A 23604-nucleotide genomic window follows, 5' to 3' on the forward strand; every position below is an offset into this window, starting at 1 on the left:
TAACACCTAGATACAAATAGGATGAAGTAATCTCAATCTCTTGGGCCCGAAATGTGAAGTGAAGATGAGAGGTCTTTAAACAATTAAAGACCATGATCCAAGTCTTACCCAAGTTAACCACCAACTATCTCTGATCACAAAATAAAGCCAATCTATCAAGAAGTCTTTGTAACCTGTCAGGAGAGGAAGCAAGGAGAACAATATCATCCGCAAAGAGAAGGATCGAGATCAAAACCTGATGAAGATAACAACCGTCACCCGAGAGCGAAGACTCCAAGAGGAAGTCCTCCAGCTCATCAATATATAACCCAAATAAAGTAGGAGAGAGAGGACAACCCTGCTTAACCCCAATAGTACAATGGATCGGATCTAAGAAGCCAACAGGAGTCCGAAATCTGCCGACCACAGTCTCATATAATCTCATAATAGCAATACGTATCATCTCGGAAATACCGATCTCCCTAAGTCTCTCAAACAGAGCCACCCTAGGAACAGAATCAAAAGCTTTGCGAAAATCAACAAAGCAACAGTATACCTTTTCCGATCTGTGTCTGGCCTCCTCAATAATAGCCCATAGCGTGAAGATGTGGTCCATAGTCTAATAATCCATCCGAAAGCCCGCTTGTCCTCTAGCCCTACAACCAATCCTGTCGAGCTCCGCTGATAGCATAGTATTAAGAGCAGTAGCATACAATTTGGCAAAAGTGTGCCCAATCATGATGGTTTTGTAGTTCCCCGGATCAGAGACAGGCCCAGTCTTGTGAATGGGATGAATCAAGTGCCTAGACCAGGAAGCCGAAAACCCAGTGTGAATCACTCTATTAAAAAGAATAGAGAGATAGGGACCCAGAACTGAGGCACCGAACTTGAAAAGCTCAGCCTGAAAGCCTTCCTCATCAGCAGCTCTACTACATTTCATGGATCTAATAGCCTCATAAATGTGGGAAGGGCTGGAAAGGCGAACGAAAGGAGGCGAGGGGGGGTGAATGGAAAGCTGCCCAGGAATATCATAAAGAGCCATGGTATGCAACGCAAGGGAGTGAAAGTCAAGGGTGGAAGGCGGAGGGGGATGACGGGGGAAAAGAGTACGCCAAAAGAGTTGGGGATTGCTAACCAGTGTGGAACAAAGTGACTTACACTTTGAGGCAGTGAAGTTACGCTTCTTACTCCGAAGCAAGCGGAGATAAGACAAGCGAATACTGGCCAAGTCAGTGGAGTGAGCCTCAAAAGCAGAGCGCATAGCACGATGAAAGGATTTGCAGTCTGAATCAAACCACTGGTTCATGGGGCAAGTATTACGACGCTTGCTGCGAAGGAGCAAGGGAGGGCGGTGAGGGATGGAAAGGGTGGCAGACTTAAGAATAGCCGATGCGAGTAAGTCAAACATGGGGGTGGCCTCGAACGAGTCAGAGAACCTCGAAGGGCTGAGGAGTTTGGAAAGATGAGCGGAGAAGAGCTCATAGTCACCATCAATGAAATGGAAGCAAATGGGCAAGTGAGCGGTAATAGAAGAATGATGAGGTGACATGAGTGAGGGCGCAGAAAAAGGGGAGAGGCTACAATGAATGCTGAGGAGAGAGTGATCCGCAAGAGGAAGGCGCAAGATGGTGAAACTGGGAAAACACGAGATGGAGGGATAGGCAAGAACATAATCCACGACACTAGCACCACCACCATGAGGCCAACAAGTGAAGATCTCAAAACCAGGGAAGCAAGAGAGTCCATTCAGGATCACCAAACCAGAAGACTCACAAAACCACAACAAATGTCTACCATACACGGAAAACGGCCCAAGAGCATCCTCAGAAAGTCTATGAAGCCCTAAAGAAGTAGGATCAATCTCGGTGGAGCATAAGGGGTCAAAGCGACGATCATAAAGTGGAGTCTGTAGTGCTTTGGTTCTCGCATTGAAATCCCCAAGAGATTGAGATTACTTGTATTCTGGAAATGTGCGTTGAATGCTGAAGTGGTTCGAACTGGATTCACACTCCAACCCGTGGACTATCTTCTGCCATTACTGTTACTGAGTCCGATTGAAACGATGCTATAGTTGTTGAGAACAACAATGAACCATCAAACTAATACTCACAGACTGAAGTGTCAAGGAATGAGAGTTGCCTATGCCTGTATTGCGTGAGTTCCCTTTACTCGCTGCCTGTGCGCCTGTAAGAGGTATTAACGTTCTCAAAACTACACCCAACACCCTCTAACGTCCAATACCTGTATCCTTTCACTTTGTAAACAATGTGAACCCCGGCCCGAACAGTAAATGCTCTGGTCCTATGAGTTTTAACAAACAGTATACGGCAAGCTCCTTCACGTGAAAACGCGAACTTGGTCTCTTTGCTCTGTGCGTGGTTAGAAAGCCCTGCGACTCCCTGTATCCTTTCACTTTGCAAACAATGTGAACCCCAGCGCGAACAGTAAATGCTCTGGTCCTGTGAGTTTTCCGGCTGTATCGCGAGCAGCAAATAACAAACAGTATACGGCAAGCTCCTTCACGTGTCTACTTTGTCTTACTGCCGGAATGAGCTTTCAGTTTATTACATGACTCTAGACAAAGTCCCTTGAGAGCCAAGTCTTCAAATCCTTCTGGCAATTCCATCACATGAGTACAGGCTCTCAAATTCAACAAATGCAATGTGGTTAGTCTTACTCGACTTTTGGGAAGTTTTTTGAGGCGCTTGCAATATGACAAATCAATTTCCTTAACAGAGGTCAGCAAACCTATACCTTCAGGAAGATTCTTTAAGTTTCTACAGTATGAAAGGTTAGGCTTCTCAAGATTGCTCAACCACCCAAAATCTGAAGGCAAGTAACACAAAGCTGAACAGTAGCTTAGATCCATTGTCTTCGAACATCGGAGCTACCCGAAGGATCTTGGCAAACTCCACAGTTTATTGCATTTATTCAAAATCATCTTCTGTAAAGCATCCAGTTTACCGAGAGTGGCTGGTAATGTCTCCACATCATTGCCTCCAATGTCCAACTCTATGACTTTACCCTTCTATCGTTCTTCACATTATTTTCTATTGACCAAATCTTTGTCAATTGGAGCATGAGATCTGGCACTGATCAAAATTGGACGAGCATGTTAGGTTTTGTCCTTACTGTGCAGTGTGGAAGGTTTGCTAAAACATATTCTAAACGTCTTCATCGCAGTTATCCATCTGATCTAATCTGCCTAGATGACTAATGGTGGTACTGTTGCAGGTGTATTGGACTTCAAATATAGCCAATGTCATCATGGCATGTTGCCTTAAAATATATTACTGAATGTTTATACTGTCACAATCAACTCAATAATTGCTTGCTTCTATTTTCAATATGGAAACATCATTTTTGGCATGCTAGTATTGCATGATCTTTGCTTCATCTCTGTCACAGATGTACTACCAAAATCCCTGCCAGTGCATAGTGAATTCAGACTATTTGCAGCATTTATGGTGATATGCCAAGATTAAATTTCATATACTTTCATTGTTCTGATTGTAGTTTTGATAGATTCATCCATCATTGACCTTGATCGGACTATTGTAGAGTTGCCTTAGATATATTTCATCATATGTAGCATAAATGCTTATAGCATATCCCACTGCAAAGACTCATACTCTTCATAATTTGCATCTTTGATTTGTCATCAATGATTAAATATCCATCATTAATCTCAAATATTATTTCACAAATGGAGGCCCTATTTCGCAAATAATAGGGCTCTATCACCACCGATGAGGCAAACAAGCTTGAGCTTGGTCGGATGTGCACCATATCAAGAAACTCTCAAATGGTCCTCTTTATCTCCTTATAGTGCCTAGAGTGACGATAAGGTGTTGTAATGACTGGCTTTGCACCCTCTTTCATCTCTCACCTGCTCAAATCAACCGTCAAGAGGTATACTAGGAGGGATATCACCAAAGACTCCTTTGTTTTTGTCTAATATTGATTGAATATCAATATGATGTTGCTGTCCTAAATCTGAAACAAACGTAGCGGAGATAAAACAATGCACTGCCCACTGTGTCCTCATGCCTCAAAATGGATTCCATCTTATGAGCCTGGACCCCTATTAGTCATAGCTCTAAGAATGACCTGCTGACCTCCTCTCGTAAACTCAAGTTGTTTATGATCATGATCAATGGTGTATCCATCAATAGTCTAGAGCAACTGCAGACCCAAAATACCATCCATCCCACCTAATTCAATCACATTAAAATCTGCAATAAATGTGTAACTATCCAATTAAACCTCAACGTCATTCACCTGCAACTTTCATGTTGCTACTATAGCAGTGCTCATGTAGTTATATGTTGCCCCTGTATCCACTAAACACATTGTTTATTGCCCTTTAACTACTCCTTTTAGTTGAGTAAGACTACCTTTAGGAACTCCTGAGAGTGTGACAACTATAGTAGGCTGATCTGAAACTTGTCTCTCCACCATTTCCATTTGGGGTTGCTCCAATGTGCCTTCCTCCTTTCTATCATCAGATTCATTGCCTTAATTTTCATCTTCCGAAACTACTTCAATCTAATGAACCTTTCCCTTCCAAAGGCATCTATGATCTGATGACCAAGGTTCCTTGCATGTCAAGCATAAATTCCTCCTTTTTAGCTCATTCCTTGACTCAAAATCTGTCTTTGGTGGAGTACCCTTATTCTGATTTTAAGATTTCAGATTGATTTTAGGCCTCTCAAAAGGTTTTTTGGAAGCCTATACAGCTGAAGATGAGCTATCTATATCAAGTGTCATCTTGATTGCATCTTCGAGAGTACATGGTTTCAAAACTTTGAAAAATCCCTTGAATCTCTCACTCAAAACTTCCACAAACAACATCACCTTCCTATTTTCAGACATGTCAGGGACCATGATAGATATCCTTTGAAATTCATCAATATAAGTATCCAAAACTCCACTATGCGCGAGTTGAACTAACTCCCTATCGTAAACCTGCTTATCAGTTTGTTACTAAAATCCTCATATGAATTAATCATTGCATGATCTTGAGTGACTAAACCATGGTGCCACCAATCGTAAGCTGGTCCATCCAAATGCATGGTAGAAAACTTGATTGTGTGTGTTTCAAACGTGGGTTTTAGTGTCAGAAAAGAATCTAGTTTATGTATCTGGAAACAAATCCATTCTACATATGTGGCCATAACATTATCTGTAATATCTCCCTCGAGTCTAGCATCGACAACTTCAATCTCATCATTATGTTCAATAAACATGGGCATTAAAGGCCTTGGTACGAGTGGGTGCTCCCATGCCTCGTGATGTTCCTACTGCACTACCCCCCTGACTGTGACACTTTGGGGTCTTCTAGGCCAGGTATTCCTTTGTTGTATAGCCTCTATAAGTTGTTGTAGCACATCAGCAACATGATTTTACCCTTCTCTCAAAGCTTTCAAAGTTTCCCTTGCTTCCCTATCTGCTTCCTCAATGGCATTTGGAACCCTTTCAGCCATCGAATGTACTCCAGTAATCTTTGAAGTTTTTCTACCCTCTGGAATTTGTGGGGGTCTCCAAATTCCTGAGGGTTCTTCATGCATTGAAGGTGAAAGCCCACCAGGCAACAGGTTTGTTCCTCTAATACCACTGTAATGCTCCTAACTCAATATATTGACTATGATTGCTGAAATATGTAGAATTTGTTCAAGGAAAGATTTGTTTTTGTAGTCCCTCTGTATTAATTAAAAGTTCACTAGGCAACTGATAACACTAGACAATGCTAAAGTAGGAAACGTGGAAAATACTATTGAAAGAACCAAACTTTCAATAGAAAAGACATATTAGAATCCCCTAAGGCCTTTAACTTCTCAACCCAACAAAATTTTAAATGAGTAACTCCAGCTAATACAATCCAGTCTCAAAAATTGTAGCATCAAATGGAGAACAAAGATTGAGTAGGAGAACCTGGAGTACAATTTTATGTTGAAATAACTCACAAGCTTGACTGGTATCATTGTCGACCCCCTGGACAGTGCACAGATGATTATTGTCACCCAAATTCTACCTATTATGGGATTTCAACATCCAGATATCTTCCTATGGATAGGGACTATGATGTTAATTTCGACATCAGTGGCTCTCGAGCCTCCTAGTGAATGCAGATGCTAGTGAACTCCGTCCAACTCTAATCTATTTTCCCGACCCCCTTCTTCATGTTGCTATACCCCTTATGCTAATCATCATAAATCCTCTATAACACTTTGAGAGTTCCACTGTATGATGTATGATCCTCCTTTCTCTTGTTGTTCCTTGGATATACTCTAGGATTTGACAAAATGCAGGTAGCAGACTTTTTAACCTTCATCCAATCTCCAAACTCACCCACAATGGGTGTCCAAGTCCAACAATAACACTCGTATTATAAACCTTCGAATGACAATGTCTTGGTTATGATTTCCTCACTCAACTTGTTTCAAATTAATGTCATACACCCGTTAGACTTCACGCCTTTGACTAGGGCTACATCCCAGCCTTTAACTCACCAACATTGTCGTCCCATGTTGCCGCAGATACCAATTCTAGTTTTCTAATTTGTTTAAAGTAATTGTTGTGCAAGCACCCTCTCATGGTTTTATCCGTCCTTAACAGTTCTTCGTCATCATATACCCACTCAAGCGAATGAACAATACTAAGTTCAAGGTTATAGTTTAACCATGAGTAATATTTACCTATGCATATGTATCCTACTCTCTTGTCCTTGTTTTTGACTGTTCACAATTTTAGATTGAAGCTTTTAACTGATTTATTGAAATTTCTTGATTCAGTTTTTCTTTTGCAATGAAATGTTAAATGTTGAGGTTTGATCTATACTATAAGGTCGATTAACTAGATTACACAAAATTGACTAAACCGACTTTTCCAGGTTCAAAAGTAACAGTATGAGAATTGCTTAATAAAGGAACACAATTTAGAGATTCTAGATGTAAGTGTTGCTTGTTTTGTTAATACTAGATTTTGTAATCTATTGCTAACATTAAGCAGAAGACAATATTTAGTTAAACGTAGCAGCTATATTAACAGATCGTCTTTAGCCAAGGCTTTTTTTTATGAGTAGGTGCTAACAACAACGCCCATGGTTTAGGTTGTAAACTATGGAAGATATATGGTGTCCTTATATTTATCTTTAAACTTTAATATTATCTCCATACCATTAGATATGATGAAACTTTGATGTTATTACCACATCATGATATTCACTTTGGTAAGTGTTGTCCTGCATTTTGTCATCACAAAATGCAGGTAACAGTACAAAACTTTTCAACTTAGTTTCGCATTTCTCTGAGTTTAGTTCGTTATTTAATTGGTTAATATTGATCAACCAATCAGTTCCAATTGATATAATGAATTCTTTTCTTGAAGGCTTTCGTCAAGTCCTTTTAGTTTTTTTGTCTGTCAAACCTATGCTTGATTTTTGAAGCCTTCAACATCCATTTTCGCGTTTTTGAGTGTGTGACTGTTGGCTTTTGGTCCTTTGGTTTTGCTCAAGTTACTACTTTCGGTTTTTCCTTCGATTCAATCTGTCTTAGGACTTAATCAAAGTTGGCAATGAAAAGATATGGTCATTTTAGTGCCCAAAAAGTGGACCTTTTAGGTGCAACTGCACAAATTAAAAATATCATGTTATATTTTTAAGTTGACATTCACTTTTTGAAAATATAACATAAATTCACTTTATATTATGTTTTTAAGTTACTTAAAGAAACTATAGTGCACTTTGTTATATTTTTAAGTTGAGTTGTTTTTTAATTTTTCACTTAAGTGACTATATTAACTATATAGTTTAATTTAATTTTTGAGTTTTAAATCAAAACATTTTGATATATATTACTCTTAAGATGATACCTGCACATAGCATATTAACTATATAGTGTAAATATTATTTATGACCCATTTGAGTCATATTTATTCAAAAATTAAATTGACATTTGCTTAATTCATCACTTAAGTTGTGCAAACATGTCTACAAGCACATTGTCATCAAAAATATGCAATTGCGCCTAAAAGGTGTGATTTGGAATGAAAATGCCTTTGAGAATACTTAAAACATGTAATTACATATATTTTTAAATATGCAATGACCCCCAAAAGGTGAGTCATGCATATTACATGTGTTTTCAAAACATGCAATAGAACCCAAAAGGTGTGTTTTTGCCTAAAAGGTCATTTTTGTGCAAAATTTAAAACTTGCATATGCACCTAAAAGGTGTGTTTTTGCTTGTGGCTTCTATTTAAAACATGCAATAACACCTAAAACGTGTGTTTTTGCTTTCAAGGCTCATTTTGAAGTTTTTAAAACATGCATTTGCACCCAAAAGGTACGTTTTAGATAATGAAGTTTCTTTTGGTGATTTTTAAACATGTAGTTGCACCCAAAAGGTGTGATTTGTCTTTAACTCCATGCATTTTCCCTCATGGAACCCGAAATTGAAGATTCAAGGACAAAAAAAAATGTTTTCCTCCTCCAAGAACACATTTTTCACCAAAAATGCTTAGATCTGCCCATATAATGGCTTGAAATCTATCACAAGAGGGGCATTTTTGAGTTTTAATACATATATATGCATTTGGGGGTCATGATTTTGCATATTCAAGACAAAAATAACTCAAATACATGCATTTTTGAGCCACGTTTTTGTGAAAAACGTCCAGATTTGGGGCAGTTTTGATCACTCTGACTTAAATATAAGTCATTTTGAGGTTTTAATCCATATATACTATTGAAGAATTTGTTTTTGTCTTTAGATGTCAAAAAAGCTTCAATTCATGTCTTTTATGAATCACGGTTTTGCTAAAACACCCAGAAAATTGGGGTTTTTATCCACTTTTATGCATTTTGAAGTTACGTTTTTGCATTTGAATCAATGTATATGCATTTGGGAAAATCATTTTTGCATTTACAAGTCAAAATGATCAATATACATGTATTTTTTGGCTAAATTTTTGCAAAAAATATCCATATTTTTGCATGAAAAGGGCACATCTTTGTTTAAAAAACACAAAAAATGGCATTTCCAACCGGTACCTTTGGACCAATAGGGATCGTTCTTGAGTTTTAATGCATGCTATTGCCTTTGGAGACCACATTTTTGTCATTCTCATGTCAAATTCGACCATTGAATGTCCATTACTTGCAAGTGCGGAGAGTCAAAAAATTATTTGAGAATCTGGATTTGAGGGAGAATTGGTCTTCAAGTCTATAAAACTTGCTATTTTGGCTCTTTGATCTCCAAGTAAGTGAACATTTTCAAACTTGCTCATCAATTCATGTTTATCTTGCTATTTCCATGCATATTATGGCTTTTTATTGCACATTTGTCTAAATGTATGCCATGTAAATTGCAAATTCTCTTTAAATAGGATGAAAACATTCATTTTTAAGTGTTTGGAATTTCGTCAAATTCCAGTTTCGAATTTGCACATGAAAACAGCTTGCTTGTTGACATGTTTCAGTCTAAAACCAAAAGTATGTGTTTTCTTTGTGCTTGTCTTCATTGTTTGCTTGCTTACTTTTTCATTTTTCTTCTTGTGGAAGAAGTTGCAAGTTCTTTCCCAAGAACTTAAGTGCATTTCACTTCACTCTACCTTCCACCATTTAATGCAAGTGCCTCATTTCATTCCACATCCTTCATTACATGTAATCTCATTCTTCATCCGTGATTACATGTAATCTCATTCTCAAAACCCGCTTACATGTAATCTCATCCTTTGAGCCTAATTACATGTTTGTATCAAGTCATAATTACATGTAATTCACTTTACATGCGCTTGCATCTTGAGAACCTGATTTTGGTAAAGGTCGCTCTTGTAAACACCAAAGTCGCCATTTGCACACATCCATATACATCCTAACTTGCATTCTTGGCCATACCCATGAAAGTCCATCATTGCCCACATGCAATCCATCTTTCCAAGTCCGACTTAGGCCCTTTCCATCCAAATACATATGCTTTCCGATTCATTTGCAGCCATCATATGTGTTCCATTAGTGTCTACTTCATACTTTGAATACCCACCCCTCATGGATTTGTCATTGTAACTCAAATCCCAAAAGTTCTCAAGGATTCAATCTCATTGGAAAATGTTCTCATCTTCATGTTGCAGCAAGTCAAGATATGCTAGAATTTCTATAAAGAGTATAGACATCCAATAAAGAAGGCGTGCTTCAAATCAAAGAAGCGATAATTCACTTGGTCTCCATTTTTCGGTTGTTTGAGAACTTGAGTTCGTGATGGAATGCGCCAAGCACTTCGCTTCAAAAATAAATAAAATTTAAAGGTGTTGGAGAAAAATTGTTTCGAGATTACATCCGGACATCGTTGAGGTCTTCAAAATGTCAGAGATTCCAAAATGTGTCAATCTACAAAGGAGAATTCATGACAACTTAAGTGAGAAAAGCTTGATCACATCAGGTTTTCAAATGACAATAGACAATTCATCAAAGAGTCGGAGACTATCAAAAGATGTAACACCATGATTATCAAGGTAAATGCAATGGCACAAAATACAGAAACTTCTGATCCTGTTATCATCCGGGCTTGCATCGCCAAGTACAAGGCCCTTACAAGGATTGTTTCAATTGTCTTTCGTCTTTCTTCTTCTTCGTTTGCGTTTGTAATTGAAGAGGATGTATTACATGAAAATGTGTAATTACATGTAGTATGACTTACATGGGTAATTACATGTAATCCAATAATTACTCTTGTTAGTTAGACTAGGTCAAAGTTGGTTGAGTTGCTCCCACTTTTTCCTCCATCTTTATCTCAACTCTTTTGCCTATATAAAGCAGTGCCCCCTCATTGTAAAAATCATCTTTTGTTGTATGCAAGAAAGCTCTACCAGAATTGTACAAGCATAACTTTGATTGTGTAGTACAATTTTGGGAGAAAAGTGAATAAAAGAAACAATTGGATTCGAAGCTTTGACTAGAAGCAATTGTGATACAGCAAATTAGAATCTTTGACTGTAATTTGTGCCTATTGCCTTTGATTCATGTTATTATTGTGTGTTCAATAATAAAGCGTGGTGAGTTCAGAAGCAATCGGAGCCAAAGCTTTGACTAGGAGCGATTGTTGTGATACATAGACTAGAAGCTTTGATTGTAGTTGTATTGCCATCTCAAATTCACGAAAGATAGTTAGAATTTCTCTACTTCTATAAGTCTTTGTGCCCCAATAATAGTGATTTTTCTTATAAATTAAACAAAAAGGACCTAGAGCCAAACTAGTAGGCTTTCAACTAGCCTTTGAGTTAATGTTAGTTTATCGGTACCACCGTTTCCAGCTACTAGATAGAAGTGTAATTAGAGATTTCATCTTGCCCATTACTCACTCCGCAGGTAAGTGGATTCTTTCCTGAAAGTTAAGAGGAAAGAATATCGGTAACACCCCTTACAAAATCTCTCAACCTCTTGCTTGCCTTGAGTTGATCCAAGGAACGGTGAGGAGGGGGAGCCTTCTCTTTAATGTAGGAGAGACTTGGTCTCATACGTTATGGTTGGTCTACCTATTTTGCAACTAAATTTTCAAAAAATTTGTATAGGATTATCAAGCTAATTTGTTACATATTGACTTGATGACACATAGTCTTCTTACTCAGCCAATGATATAGATGCTCGTACCAATAATGCGTTGGTGTTGGTACAGGGAGTCTGCCTTTACTATCCAATGCATACTCCTTATCGTTTAAATCTTTAAACTGTCCTATTTTGGTGACATTTATGTCACCTTTGCCAGTGGTACTCGTTTGGTGTTTGTCTTTGTATTATGCAAAGACCTTCCTTTATTTTCTTATTAACTCCCTTCATTGTTGGCAATTACGAAATTCTCCTCATAGCATGTAAAGTGCTCATCCTTTTTATTTTAAACTCTATCTACACATTGGATCCCCCTTCATACAAGGCAACGGAGTTTTCTGCCTTTAAGATTCTTTCCTTGCGTATTTGAAAAGGATTCTTTCCTTGCGTATTTGGAAAGGATTATATTGTAAAGCTTATCAAGAATGCGACCATCAAGATTGTTGTATGAGAGGTCCAATTCTAAGAGAAATCTGCAATTCAAAAGTACTGCAAGAATAGGACCCTGGAGATCCAAATCATGCAAATCAAGAATCTGGAGAAATTCAATATTTCCAATCTATGCTGGAATTAAGCCACCTATTTTATTTCCTCCTAGCTTGAGCACCTCAAGATAATTTAAATTTCCAATAATTGAAGGAATGTCACCACTAATCTTATTGTTGACCAAATCAAGAACTGTGATACTTTTGCATGAAGTAAGAGTAAAGGGAATTTCTCCTATAAAGTTATTTGTAGAAAGATCAATTTCATTAAGAGAATTATTGCATTTTTGATATTACTGGAATTCTAACCAAAAAAATGTGAGAAACATTATATTGCTTCAGGTTCGGCAAAGCTAAAATGTTAGGAAGCAAGCTTTCTGTGAAAGAATTTCCATCTATAGACAAGTATGACAGATTACTCAAACTGAGGAGCACATCAAGAAGACTCCCTAATAAAGAATTCCCACCGACATCCACCAATCGCAGGCTTCGGCAGTTGCCTAGTTCCCTGGGCAAAGACCCACTAAGATCATTGAGCGAGAAGTTGAATCCCTTGAGCCTTCCACATTGTGATATTTCGGTCGGAATTGCACTGGACAAACTATTATTAGACAAAGAGATGTAGCATAATCTATTACAATTCTTGAATAGGGGTTGAGGTATAGCTCCACTAAGGAAATTCCCGAACAAGTCTAGCATGTGAAAAGTTGAAAAATTCCCCAAATCAGGAGGAACTAGTTTGGAAAACGCATTGCGGCTCAGATTCAACTTCCACAATGAACCGATCTTCGCTAACTCTACAAGAATTTCCCCAATAAATCCATTTCTAGACACAAAGAGAGTGCCCTTAACTGCTTCATCTTGAAAAACGCAAAAGAAATGGTACCATTGAGTTGTAACTCATGTAAAATAATCTTCTCCACATTATCGTCTCCATCACAAGTTATGCCAGTCCAGCCATACGGGGAAGCATCGGAGGATTTCCATGATTGCAATACATTCAATGGGTCTTCTAGTTTCCTTTTGAAGTCAAGCAAAACAATTTTCTCGTTTTGTTGAGAAGCATTGGGGTTGCTAAGGAACGAGAAAATCCATGAAGAAACAAACAAGATAACCCACCAAGATAGCCTGTGATTCAAGCCCACACGGTCTCATGGTAGGCAAAAACCTTATCATTTTTCTAGAAATATTTTGTGCATTGTTGTTACAACCGACTGTTGGGGAAAGAGATTGCACGACAATAAGCATCCAATAGCACTTCTCCTTTCCATTCCAACATACTTGATTACTCTACCATTGTACTCTACAAAAGAAGGGTTGTTCAAACAACCCCTGCATCACATGGAAATGATGTCACTTGGCAAGGGCGGCACATTGTTACTACAAGCATTAATTTATGTTGTTTGTTTCCTCCAATGCAAATTCTACAAAGAGGGCCTTTGTATATTTCCCATCTTCTCCTCTCTACTCTCAAAATCTCTTGACATTGCCTAGTTCTATCCTCAACTTCAAAATTAACACCATATATTCGAAATTCTGAATCAATCCATAAAGCGAGCACAATATGAAGCTGGCACAATTCCCAACTCTCAATTCAATGGTTATCAATAGTGAAGACCATTGAGGAGGTTGAATCAAAAGCATTATTTTTCCTTACCAAATTTAAGAAGCCCAGGCTTGGGAATTCCATGAACATTATCACAATCGACATGAAGGTTTAAGTCTTTGTTTTTGCTATTCTCCAATCCAAAGGCCTTGACATCTCGATGAATGATCCGTGGATTAGAATCGTCATGTAAAAAAACCCATGAGCTACTCCAACTATTAGGTTGAAATGCTTATGCCAATCTATCTAGTTGCTCCATTGTGGATCTTGTCCTATTACAGTGGATGTATGTGCCTCTTGCTTTAAATTTGCAGATTGTTTTTTCGATTTGGCCACTGCTCCTTGACTAAGTGTGCTCCATAAAATATGGATTAATGATGGATTTGGCTTTCTATCATTCAATCTTTCACTTTTTATGTTTAACTTTAAACTGGTTGTGTAATAATGGAGATAGTTGCAGGTGTTGAGCTTAACAAAACCGAGATTCAACATTGATTTGCACATGTAGTCAATAAATAATTAAATAACTATTGAAATGTCCCCCCCCTCCTTGACAAGACTGTGTGCTTTGATTTTGCCTGAAACCAAGATCTAAATGCGTGGACAACTCTTCGATTACTCTTGGCTGAAATTAATATATCATTAGGCTTGGCATGATCTCATGGTAAAGGGATTGCACCGTTGAAAATCTTTAAAACTGTATTGTTGAACCCTAAAATAAATTTATCTTGTCCATCATTTAAGATTTGGCTCTCTCAAGATTGCCAAATTAAGAGTAAAAATTAATCAATCCCACTACTAAAACAACAACAAAAATCTTACCAAAGCCTATTGCATTCTAGTTTAAGGCCCCAAGGTTTACCGATGTTGAATTTACTTCAAATAACAGGTCTGGTAAGAAACCTGCTCTAGTACCATGTTAATAAATGATCGCTGCAAATGTAATAGTACTGTTGTAGCTTATGTGTTTTCCAAATGCAGATTTGAATGTATGTATATAAGGGTAAAAGAGACATGTCTCTATGTTGATCAATAACATTACACTATATATATATATATAAGATGTATATGTGTGTATATATATATACACACATATACATACATATGTATATATATGTATGTGTGTGTGTTTGTATACATATATATACACACACACACATATATATGTACATATATATTGAAAGATCCTTGATAGATGCCCTTGCTGATCTGCTGTAGTTTTTAAATTAATAAACTATATTTTCCTGTGATTTCTTTGATGGTCTTTGAAAATAGACAGAAGTTGCAGAAGGTTTTGTTTTTGTTTTGTGTTTTTTGATAGTTTTCACAATAGTAACGAATAACGAACAATAAACATGAGAGGAGACTGAAAATAAATAAGAACATAGAGCCAAATCAGAATTGTTATAAATCGTACAAGGCAGATTTCTAATTTATAAAGCCAAATAATAAATCCAATGTAGTTCCAAGGAGCTTACATCTAACAATGATGCCAAACTACTGCAAATGGCAGCTGTAAGACTATAAGGAATCACGTCCCAGCTGAAAGAATCAATCTGTAACGCTGCAACCATAAATCTGCAACCTGAATCCACAATGAAGAATGGTGTACTCTATCCCTGATAGCAACGCACACTGTCTGAAGAATCCAATGTCAATAACTGCTGAGGGCTACATCCCAGCCAATCCAAAACCTGGGATTTGCGTCCCAGATGAAGAATTGCTCTCTCAGAGCCAATTCACAAAAACAAGTTTTTCAATATGCAAAAGATAATAAGAAATTAGGTCTCCATCTCCTTATATCCCCTTCCAATTGTAAATTGAACCCTAAAGGGAAATTACACTTTGCCCTTTAAATAAAATATAATAAAATAACATTTTCCCAATTAAAGTCGTCCATGCTATAGGAAAAACATTACTTTATTAAAATTCCATAGCTGAAGGCACCAAAAAGTCTACAGATAGTAAAAATCATGTATAATAATTTGAGACCTTTCCAACGAGCTATAACACATAGCTGTACCTGATCAACTGAAGCCAAAATCCCCTTATTACTCCAAAATGGTTATATTATTAACCTTATTTTAATTTATTTAATCACCAACTTAGGAAATATTTAAATATATTAAAATATTTCCCAAATGGTCCCATAAGGCCCAAAATAACCAATCAAACATGAATCTGACCTTGTCACCTGTCTGTGACTGATGCCGGATAAGATGGGTCAATTGACAGTCCATCCCTAAAATATAGGGATGCTCCTAAAAAGTAGGAGACAGCCCCAATCAACCAAAATTGAGTCCCAATGACTCCCCTACTGTGTGCACCTCTGAGAGAACTGTCACTGAACTGGGAGTTCCTCCTAAAAAATAGGAGATGCACTCTAAGTCTCCAAAACGTTCGCCGAGGTCTCTAAATGCCTCCTAGACCACTCCTAGTCAATCCTTACAAATTAGGAATCCCTCCTAAATTGTAGGAAATTGTTGTCTACTGCTCCAAACTACTTGGGAAGCTCATGCATGACTCTCAAAGCCCCTAGGTTGGTTCCCTCTATGCTTTGTTGGCCTATGGGAACCAGATAAATGTTGTCACTAAGGAAGGGCAGAAATTGGGGACATGACAGTCCTCCCTTCCCAAAGATGCTTGTCCTCAAGCAATGTCAATCCAACTCCACAAACATTAGGCAAGTCCATACCATAACCAAGAATGATCCCAAGGTCCCAAGCCATCCTAGAAGGTTTGTAGTTCCATCTTCTAGAAACACTATCCTGCACTACACCCAAACAAGTAACCTCATGAAAACCCCCTGAAGGAAGAGCAATCAAATACTGTACCAACTCTGTCAACTCCTCAATGAATTGCTCTTCGAATGAACCAAAGTGGAACACTAAAAGCGGAAACTCTAGTAAGCCTACATTGGCTTCCACATCCTCAACTATTGAACTGCAAATCCAAGTGATTCCAGGATTCCAAATCCACCTCAAAAGGGAACCACCATCTTGATGCTTCGTCACTCTGATATAAATATTAGTGAACCACAAGTTGTAAAGCAATTCATTAGGACCCTGAAGCACCAATGTATCAATGAGACCAGGGCCCGGATCCCAAACCAAAATACCAAATGTACTGAATGAGATGAAGAAGTATCTCAACCGCACTCCATGAAACATACATACAATGAAGTAGACCAGCAAGGTGTGAAAGTGAACTCCCATAAACCAGTATTCCAACCCACATGACCACCTAACAATGCTGCTATAATTCTGACCAGCAACTCGAATGATATCATAGACGTCATCATACCAATTCCAAACAACAAATGTCCCAAAGAAACACTCCTCAATGCCCTCATACCGAATCATGGATGTAGTCAATGCCAAGTCAAGTAGTAAATGATTCCAACGTGGACAGCCACTAGTCCATAAGGAATCGAAGACTATGGAATCACCAATCAACAAAGATACCATTGCCATATCAATGGATGTAGATGACAAACTCGAAGATGAAGTATGTATGTCATCATGAGAAAAACCAAAGCATGTGTCATTTGTACCCAACATTGTAGGATTATCAATTCCTGAATCCCATATCGATCTAAGAAATGTTGCTCCACCCAACCACTGCGCTACTCTAATGTAAAATCTGTATACCAAAAGTGAAGCAACTCAATATGAATCCACTGAAGAAATGCCCAACACATGTTGATACCAAGATCCCAAATCTTTGCACTGACACATCCCTCTAGCATGTTGATACTCATTATGTTGTTGTTGTGAAACTGTACCTCATCCAACCAACTAAGAACTTCACTCCAAATGAAGCCACAATTACTACCAACAACCAATGCTGTTAGGAATTCACAAATGAGCCAATCATCGGCAAGGAAAGTTTGTTGAATACTTTTCCAACTCTTCCAAACAGCTGCTACAACTTTACTTATATTTCCACAAATTAGTGTGCCTTCATTAAAGGTTGTTAAGTAAATGTTTTGTTTAACCATGTAACCAACGAAGTCACTTATATTCTGATCTTGAAAGCCCAATATAATATTTAAAAAGTCTGAATCTTCAATCAAAAGGTACATCGCCGCCCTATCATATGGAAGAGGTGATAAACCCATTGATGATTGAGAGATGTTTCTAATTCTCAACAAAGACAGGCTCTTTGTGGCTGGTCCACTAGGTATGCAACTCAATATGTCATCAACTCTTGGTAGGGAAGGATCAACTTCACACTTGAACACCCCAACTTGAATGTAACCAGCCCAAGGTTCAAAGTTTGACTCATAAGATGAAAGAGAATTGCTGTTCAAAGTCAGAAAATCAGAAGTATGTTCATACCTTTCCACAATGTTTTTGCGGTCTTCTCTTGCCTCTCCTTCCAAGGTAGGTGACTCCTCTAAAGGTGCTGGTCCATGGGGTGTGTTCAAACGAATATAGCATGTCCCATTAACTACCTTAGCTGCCCAAAATCTGATCCATACCTCTATCTCCATAACTGATATGTTTTCCATTACTAACAAACTCCAAGGTGTAGTATGCCAAACAAACCAAACATTATCAAAATGCAATATCTTCTTAGTAAGCAGCCTCTTAGTCTCCCTAATCATCTCTTTAAGACAAGATGCTTCATATGATCTTAACAGTTGTCCTTCTATTGTAGATGATGCATGACTAACCAAATCAGAATCAATAATGTTCCATTCCACACAAATGAAAATAACACTTGTGGCTGGTCCATCAAGTGTGAAACTAATATCATCATTGTTTGGAGCCTTTAAGGGGCTCTTTAAAAGACGAACGTCATAAACTTCATGATGCAAACTAGACCAAACTGAGTTTTCTAAATCATAACTCTTTTCCTCTTCACAAATCTCAACATGCTCTTCTTGTGGACTTACCTCAAGAAGCTCTTCCCTTGTATGCTCAACATCCTCACTCTCTTCCCTTGGAAGAAATAAGGACCTAATGTATGACTCTCTTTGTCTTCTTGCATTATCAAGCTGATTGCATCTTACCTTGACCTCTTGTAAGTGTTGTCTTGCTTGGGCAGCAAGCATCTTGGCCTTCTTAGCTCTATGTGACCATCCATTACACGTCTCTTGAGCCTTTTTCACATCTTCCAAGGTGGAGTAAACACAATCAGAACCTTTGTGGTTTGAATCCACAATATAAATCTCATGTGCAACACGCTTAACCTGAGTACCATCATAGGAAGACTCAACAACCTCATTACCTTCATGTGAAATGGATGATACCACATGACTAAAGCTACTATTGCAAAAATTAGAATAGGTATCAGACCTTGGAGACATGCTTTCAGCATCCCTAATGGACTGATCCATGATTGTAATCTCTTTCATTTTGTGATCAGCTTGATGAATCAATGGTGTGCTATGTGTCTCCTCCTGATCTAGAGTTATTTCTTCTTTAGGAATCCCGTATGATGACTGATTTTTGTTTTTCATAGGCTGCAACTCAAATGATAACACATCTTCATGTCTTTCTTCTGCATACCTTGCAAGTGACTGATCCATTATGGTGTTTTTATCATGAACATGGATAGGTTGACACAAATCTTCTTTCTCACATGAAAACATATTATCAACTAGGGCATGGTATTCCTTTTTTGCAAGCTGAACCTTATGACAAATTTTTGGATGCATGTCAATGCAATCTTTGAAATGAAAGTTCTCCCTAACATATTGAGGAAGAGTATTATACTCCTCAAGTATGCTAATTACTTCTGTTTTCCTGTCTAGTGGCAATGGATCCTCTCTAGAAGAAGATGATGATCCACTAGCATGTCCAAATTTCTTTGACATAGTATCATTGAACTGCTGCAATTGAAGCTTGAATTTTTGTTGTGACTGTTCCCATTCTTTCCACAAGGTTATATCTCTTAACAATTTTGCCATAATGAACTACCATGTTGACCAACTGAAACTAACATGGCAGAGCAAAAATTGACCCTGTACTGCTAATATGAATTATCAAAACTTTTGATCCAGTACCCAGATGCCAAGATGAATTATCAAAATTTTTTAGCCAGTACCCAGATGCTGAAATGAATTAACAAAACTTTTTATCCAATACCCAAATGCCAAAATCTGTTGTGACTATTTCTCACAAACCCTACAGGCTGGCAAGATGTAGGCTCTGATACCACTGAAAGATCCCTGATAGATGCCCTTGCTGATCTGCTGTAGTTTTTAAATTAATAAACTATATTTTCCTGTGATTTCTTTGATGGTCTTTGAGAATAGACAAAAGTTGCAGAAGGTTTTGTTTTTGTTTTGTGTTTTTTGATAGTTTTCACAATAGTAATGAATGATGAACAATAAACATGAAAGGAGACTGAAAATAAATAAGAACATAGAGCCAAATCAAAATTGCTATAAATCATACCAGGCAGATTTCTGATTTATAAAGCCAAATAATAAATCCAATGTAGTTCCAAGGAGCTTACATCCAACAATGATGCCAAACTGCTGCAAATGGCAGCCGTAAGGCTGCAAGGAATCACGTCCCAGCTGAAAGAATCAATCTGTAATGCTGAAACCATAAATCTGCAACTTGAATCCATAATAAAGAATGGTGTACTCTATCCCTAATAGCAACGCACACTGTCTAAAGAATCCAATGCCAATAATTGCTGAGGGCTACGTCCCAGCCAATCCAAAACCTGGGGTTTGCGTCCCAGATGAAGAATTGCTCTCTCAAAGCCAATTCACAAAAACAAGTTTTTCAATATGCAAAAGATAATAAGAAATTAGGTCTCCATCTCCTTATATCCCCTTCCAATTGTAAATTGAACCCTAAAGGGAAATTACACTTTGCCCTTTAAATAAAATATAATAAAACAACATTTTCCCAATTAAAGTCGTCCATTCTATAGGAAAAACATTACTTTATTAAAATTCCATAATTGAAGGCACCAAAAAGTCTACAGATAGTAAAAATCATGTATAATAATTTGAGACCTTTCCAACAAGCTATAAAACATAGGTGTACCTGATCAACTGAAGCCAAAATCCCCTTATTACTCCAAAATGGTTATATTATTAACTTTATTTTAATTTATTTAATCACCAACTTAAGAAATATTTAAATATATTAAAATATTTCCCAAATGGTCCCATAAGGCCCAAAATGACCAATCAAACATGAATCTGACCTTGTCACCTGTCTGTGACTGATGCCGGACAAGATGGGTCAATTGGCAGTCCATCCCTAAAATCTAGAGATGCTCCTAAAAAGTAGGAGATAGCCCCAATCAACCAAAATTGAGTCCCAATGACTCCCCTACTGTGTACACCTCTAAGAGAACTATCACTGAACTGGGAGTTCCTCCTAAAAAATAGGAGACGCACTCTAAGTCTCCAAAACGTTCGCCGAGGTCTCCAAATGCCTCCTAGACCACTCCCAGTCAATCCTTACAAATTAGGAATCCCTCCTAAATTGTAGGAAACTGTTGTCTACTGCTCCAAACTACTTGGGAAGCTCATGCATGACTCTCAAAGCCCCTAGGTTGGTTCCCTCTATGCTCTGCTGGCCTATGGGAACCAGATAATAGACCAACCTTGCTAGAAATGTTGTCACTAAGGAAGGGCAGAAATTGGGGACATGACATATATACATATGTGTGTGTGTGTGTGTGTGTGTGTGTAACTCAATCTTTATTAATTAGTGGTAATAATGTTTAATTCATAAACATGATTACTAAGAATAATTTAATCTCTTGATCAAACTAATCTCACTAAAGCTACAACATTAATATGTACATTGTGTTTGCAGCACATATTATTTTGCATTTCTTTATCAATTTTAGGCACTCTAATTGATGTATGAACATGTCACTGTGAAATTTATAGCAATTGAGGAAGTGGATATGATTTAGTTATGATTTATTGTTATCGTGGTTCAAACAGGTAGAATTCACTTGTGAAAAAATTGAGGTGACATGATATCCTAGTGGAATTTAGTTGATTGGTTTATGTATAAAAATGAATTCATAAAGAAAGTATCAGATTTACCCTCTGCGGTTTTAAATGGCATGGTTTGAAATGGTGTGTCAGAGAAGTGAAGAGTCTTACCAAAAGTATCACAAACTGAAACATATTCAAAACTTGTGCTATCATCGTTATCCACTAGATTATTGCTATGTAGCACAATGTTCATAATTGGTGATCAGTCTTTCCATTGCAAATTTGGCGTACTTATTAGTTACATTGTCATGAAGGACTCAGATTGATGGTGCTTTAGACTATTCATAGTGAAGTATCTACTTTACAAAAGATTTCTTGATTCTATTACATTGCTAGGTTATATTTCATTGAAGGAAATTTATTACATGACCGCATAGAATTGAATATGTTTACAAAGAATTACAGTAGTGTTCCTGTGCAACAATGTTAAACATATCATTGAGACTTTTATCTTCCTGTGGACTTTGTATGGAAATGCAAACACTTTATCACTACTGGGATGGTTGCATTTTGTAAATCCACGTAGAGTAAAACCACTTCTACACATGGTTTCAAAAAACATATTTAAAATTATATGCAATCATTTGTACATTAGTTGTGACATTGTTAAAGATGATTGGCCCACGATCATGGGAACTGTGAAGTTAAAATTAATTTGTCATTTGATATCCATTCAGTAGAGTAATATGGAAAGAATTCTTAAATAGCTGGAAATTATTCTAGGTAATTCATACTTTTTGATGTGTACTGCCTTAAAAAAACACTCCCAAATAACTGATTAGTGGTAAAATTCTACAATGAAAATGGGTAATGTTCATGTCAAAGTGACTCAATAATTTACCTATTTGGAAGACCATCTACAGAGCGCCAATGTATTTTCTGATACTGGATTGGCTGCAAGATATGAGAGTTCACTGGTTGACCATATGCCATAAATTAAAATGCAGATTCTCTAAACAAATAAGAAATAATCCTACACAGAAGATTGCACCTATAGAAGGAAATTCACATCCCTTTGATCTCTATTTTGTTTTCAGTTTTTAAATTGTCAAAAAGAGGATTTTGAGAAGCAAATAATTAAACTCGGCTTAAACTTCCCACCTGCATATTACGAGCAAGCCAGGAAAACTCTAAGTCTTGACCAAATGCATTATACTTCAAGGTCCACCGTGACATCTCTGGTTGATCTTTTGAGACCTGGGCAATAAATTTTTTGGGAAATTAGCTTTAGATTCAGTAAAATATTATGTTAATTTGACAATTATCCCCATTAGTCATATAAACTAAAAAGAAAGCAGAAGTTTCGTTTATGGAGTTCAGTCATGCAAAATCATACAATTGATAGCAATATGATATTGCCAATCGCCTGATATGCCTCAAGCTAGAATATTTAGAAGTTGCAAACTAGTTGTACTATCAAAGACATCAAAGATGTCAAAGATGGCAACAGATTCGGGTCAAAGATATCACAAGTTGTTGCTGAACTATTTTATAGTCAATTAAGAAAGCTACAGATAACTCCGGATTCTAAAAGAACCATAAATCGTAAAATGGAAAATCACTCTCTAATAAAAGGAAAAGATTTGTGTGTATATTAACACATAGACAATGATAGAGCAGGGGCAACATTAAAGGATTCAAAAAGTCTTCAGTAAAGATATATTTTGCCATCAAATACACACAATAAATTGGATGGGAATAAAGATGAGAATGAAAAACAAAGGCCTAAAGGAGAATGTGAGGTTCTTTAGATAGGTGCATATTTGGGGGAGCTATATCTGTGTCTTACAACGCCAAGTTCTAGCTAGTTCTCTGACAAAGAATGGAACTCGGGTCAATGCACTCTCAATCTCTATTTATAATTTGTGTTATCCCTAATAAAGAGAGGGCCCTTAGTCTTACCATGAGTGGTTGTTGGATCATAGGCAGTTTGTTATCTTGCAAT

General features: G+C 37.3%; 1 protein-coding gene across 4 annotated transcripts in view; it reads right to left on the reverse strand.

Moving 5' to 3' along the window:
• Nucleotides 1–23604, reverse strand: part of LOC149561820 (uncharacterized) — a 90691-nt gene that overhangs the window by 38208 nt on the left and 28879 nt on the right. For 3 of the 4 annotated variants that reach the window (XM_089825359.1, XM_089825358.1, XM_089825360.1), the window contains exons 3-4: nucleotides 22761–22856; nucleotides 22501–22553 (exon numbers count right to left, since the gene is read on the reverse strand). The exons of the other annotated variant lie outside the window; for it this stretch is intronic. In XM_089825359.1, coding sequence (XP_089681485.1) covers nucleotides 22501–22553; nucleotides 22761–22856 — 149 coding nt within the window. The remainder of the gene's footprint in view (nucleotides 1–22500; nucleotides 22554–22760; nucleotides 22857–23604) is intronic. 4 annotated transcript variants of the gene reach the window in all.

This window comes from Cupressus sempervirens, chromosome 4 (genome assembly GCF_028749045.1).
Source record: "Cupressus sempervirens isolate cs-2001-9-10 chromosome 4, ASM2874904v1, whole genome shotgun sequence".
In the NCBI taxonomy this organism is placed as follows: domain Eukaryota; kingdom Viridiplantae; phylum Streptophyta; class Pinopsida; order Cupressales; family Cupressaceae; genus Cupressus; species Cupressus sempervirens.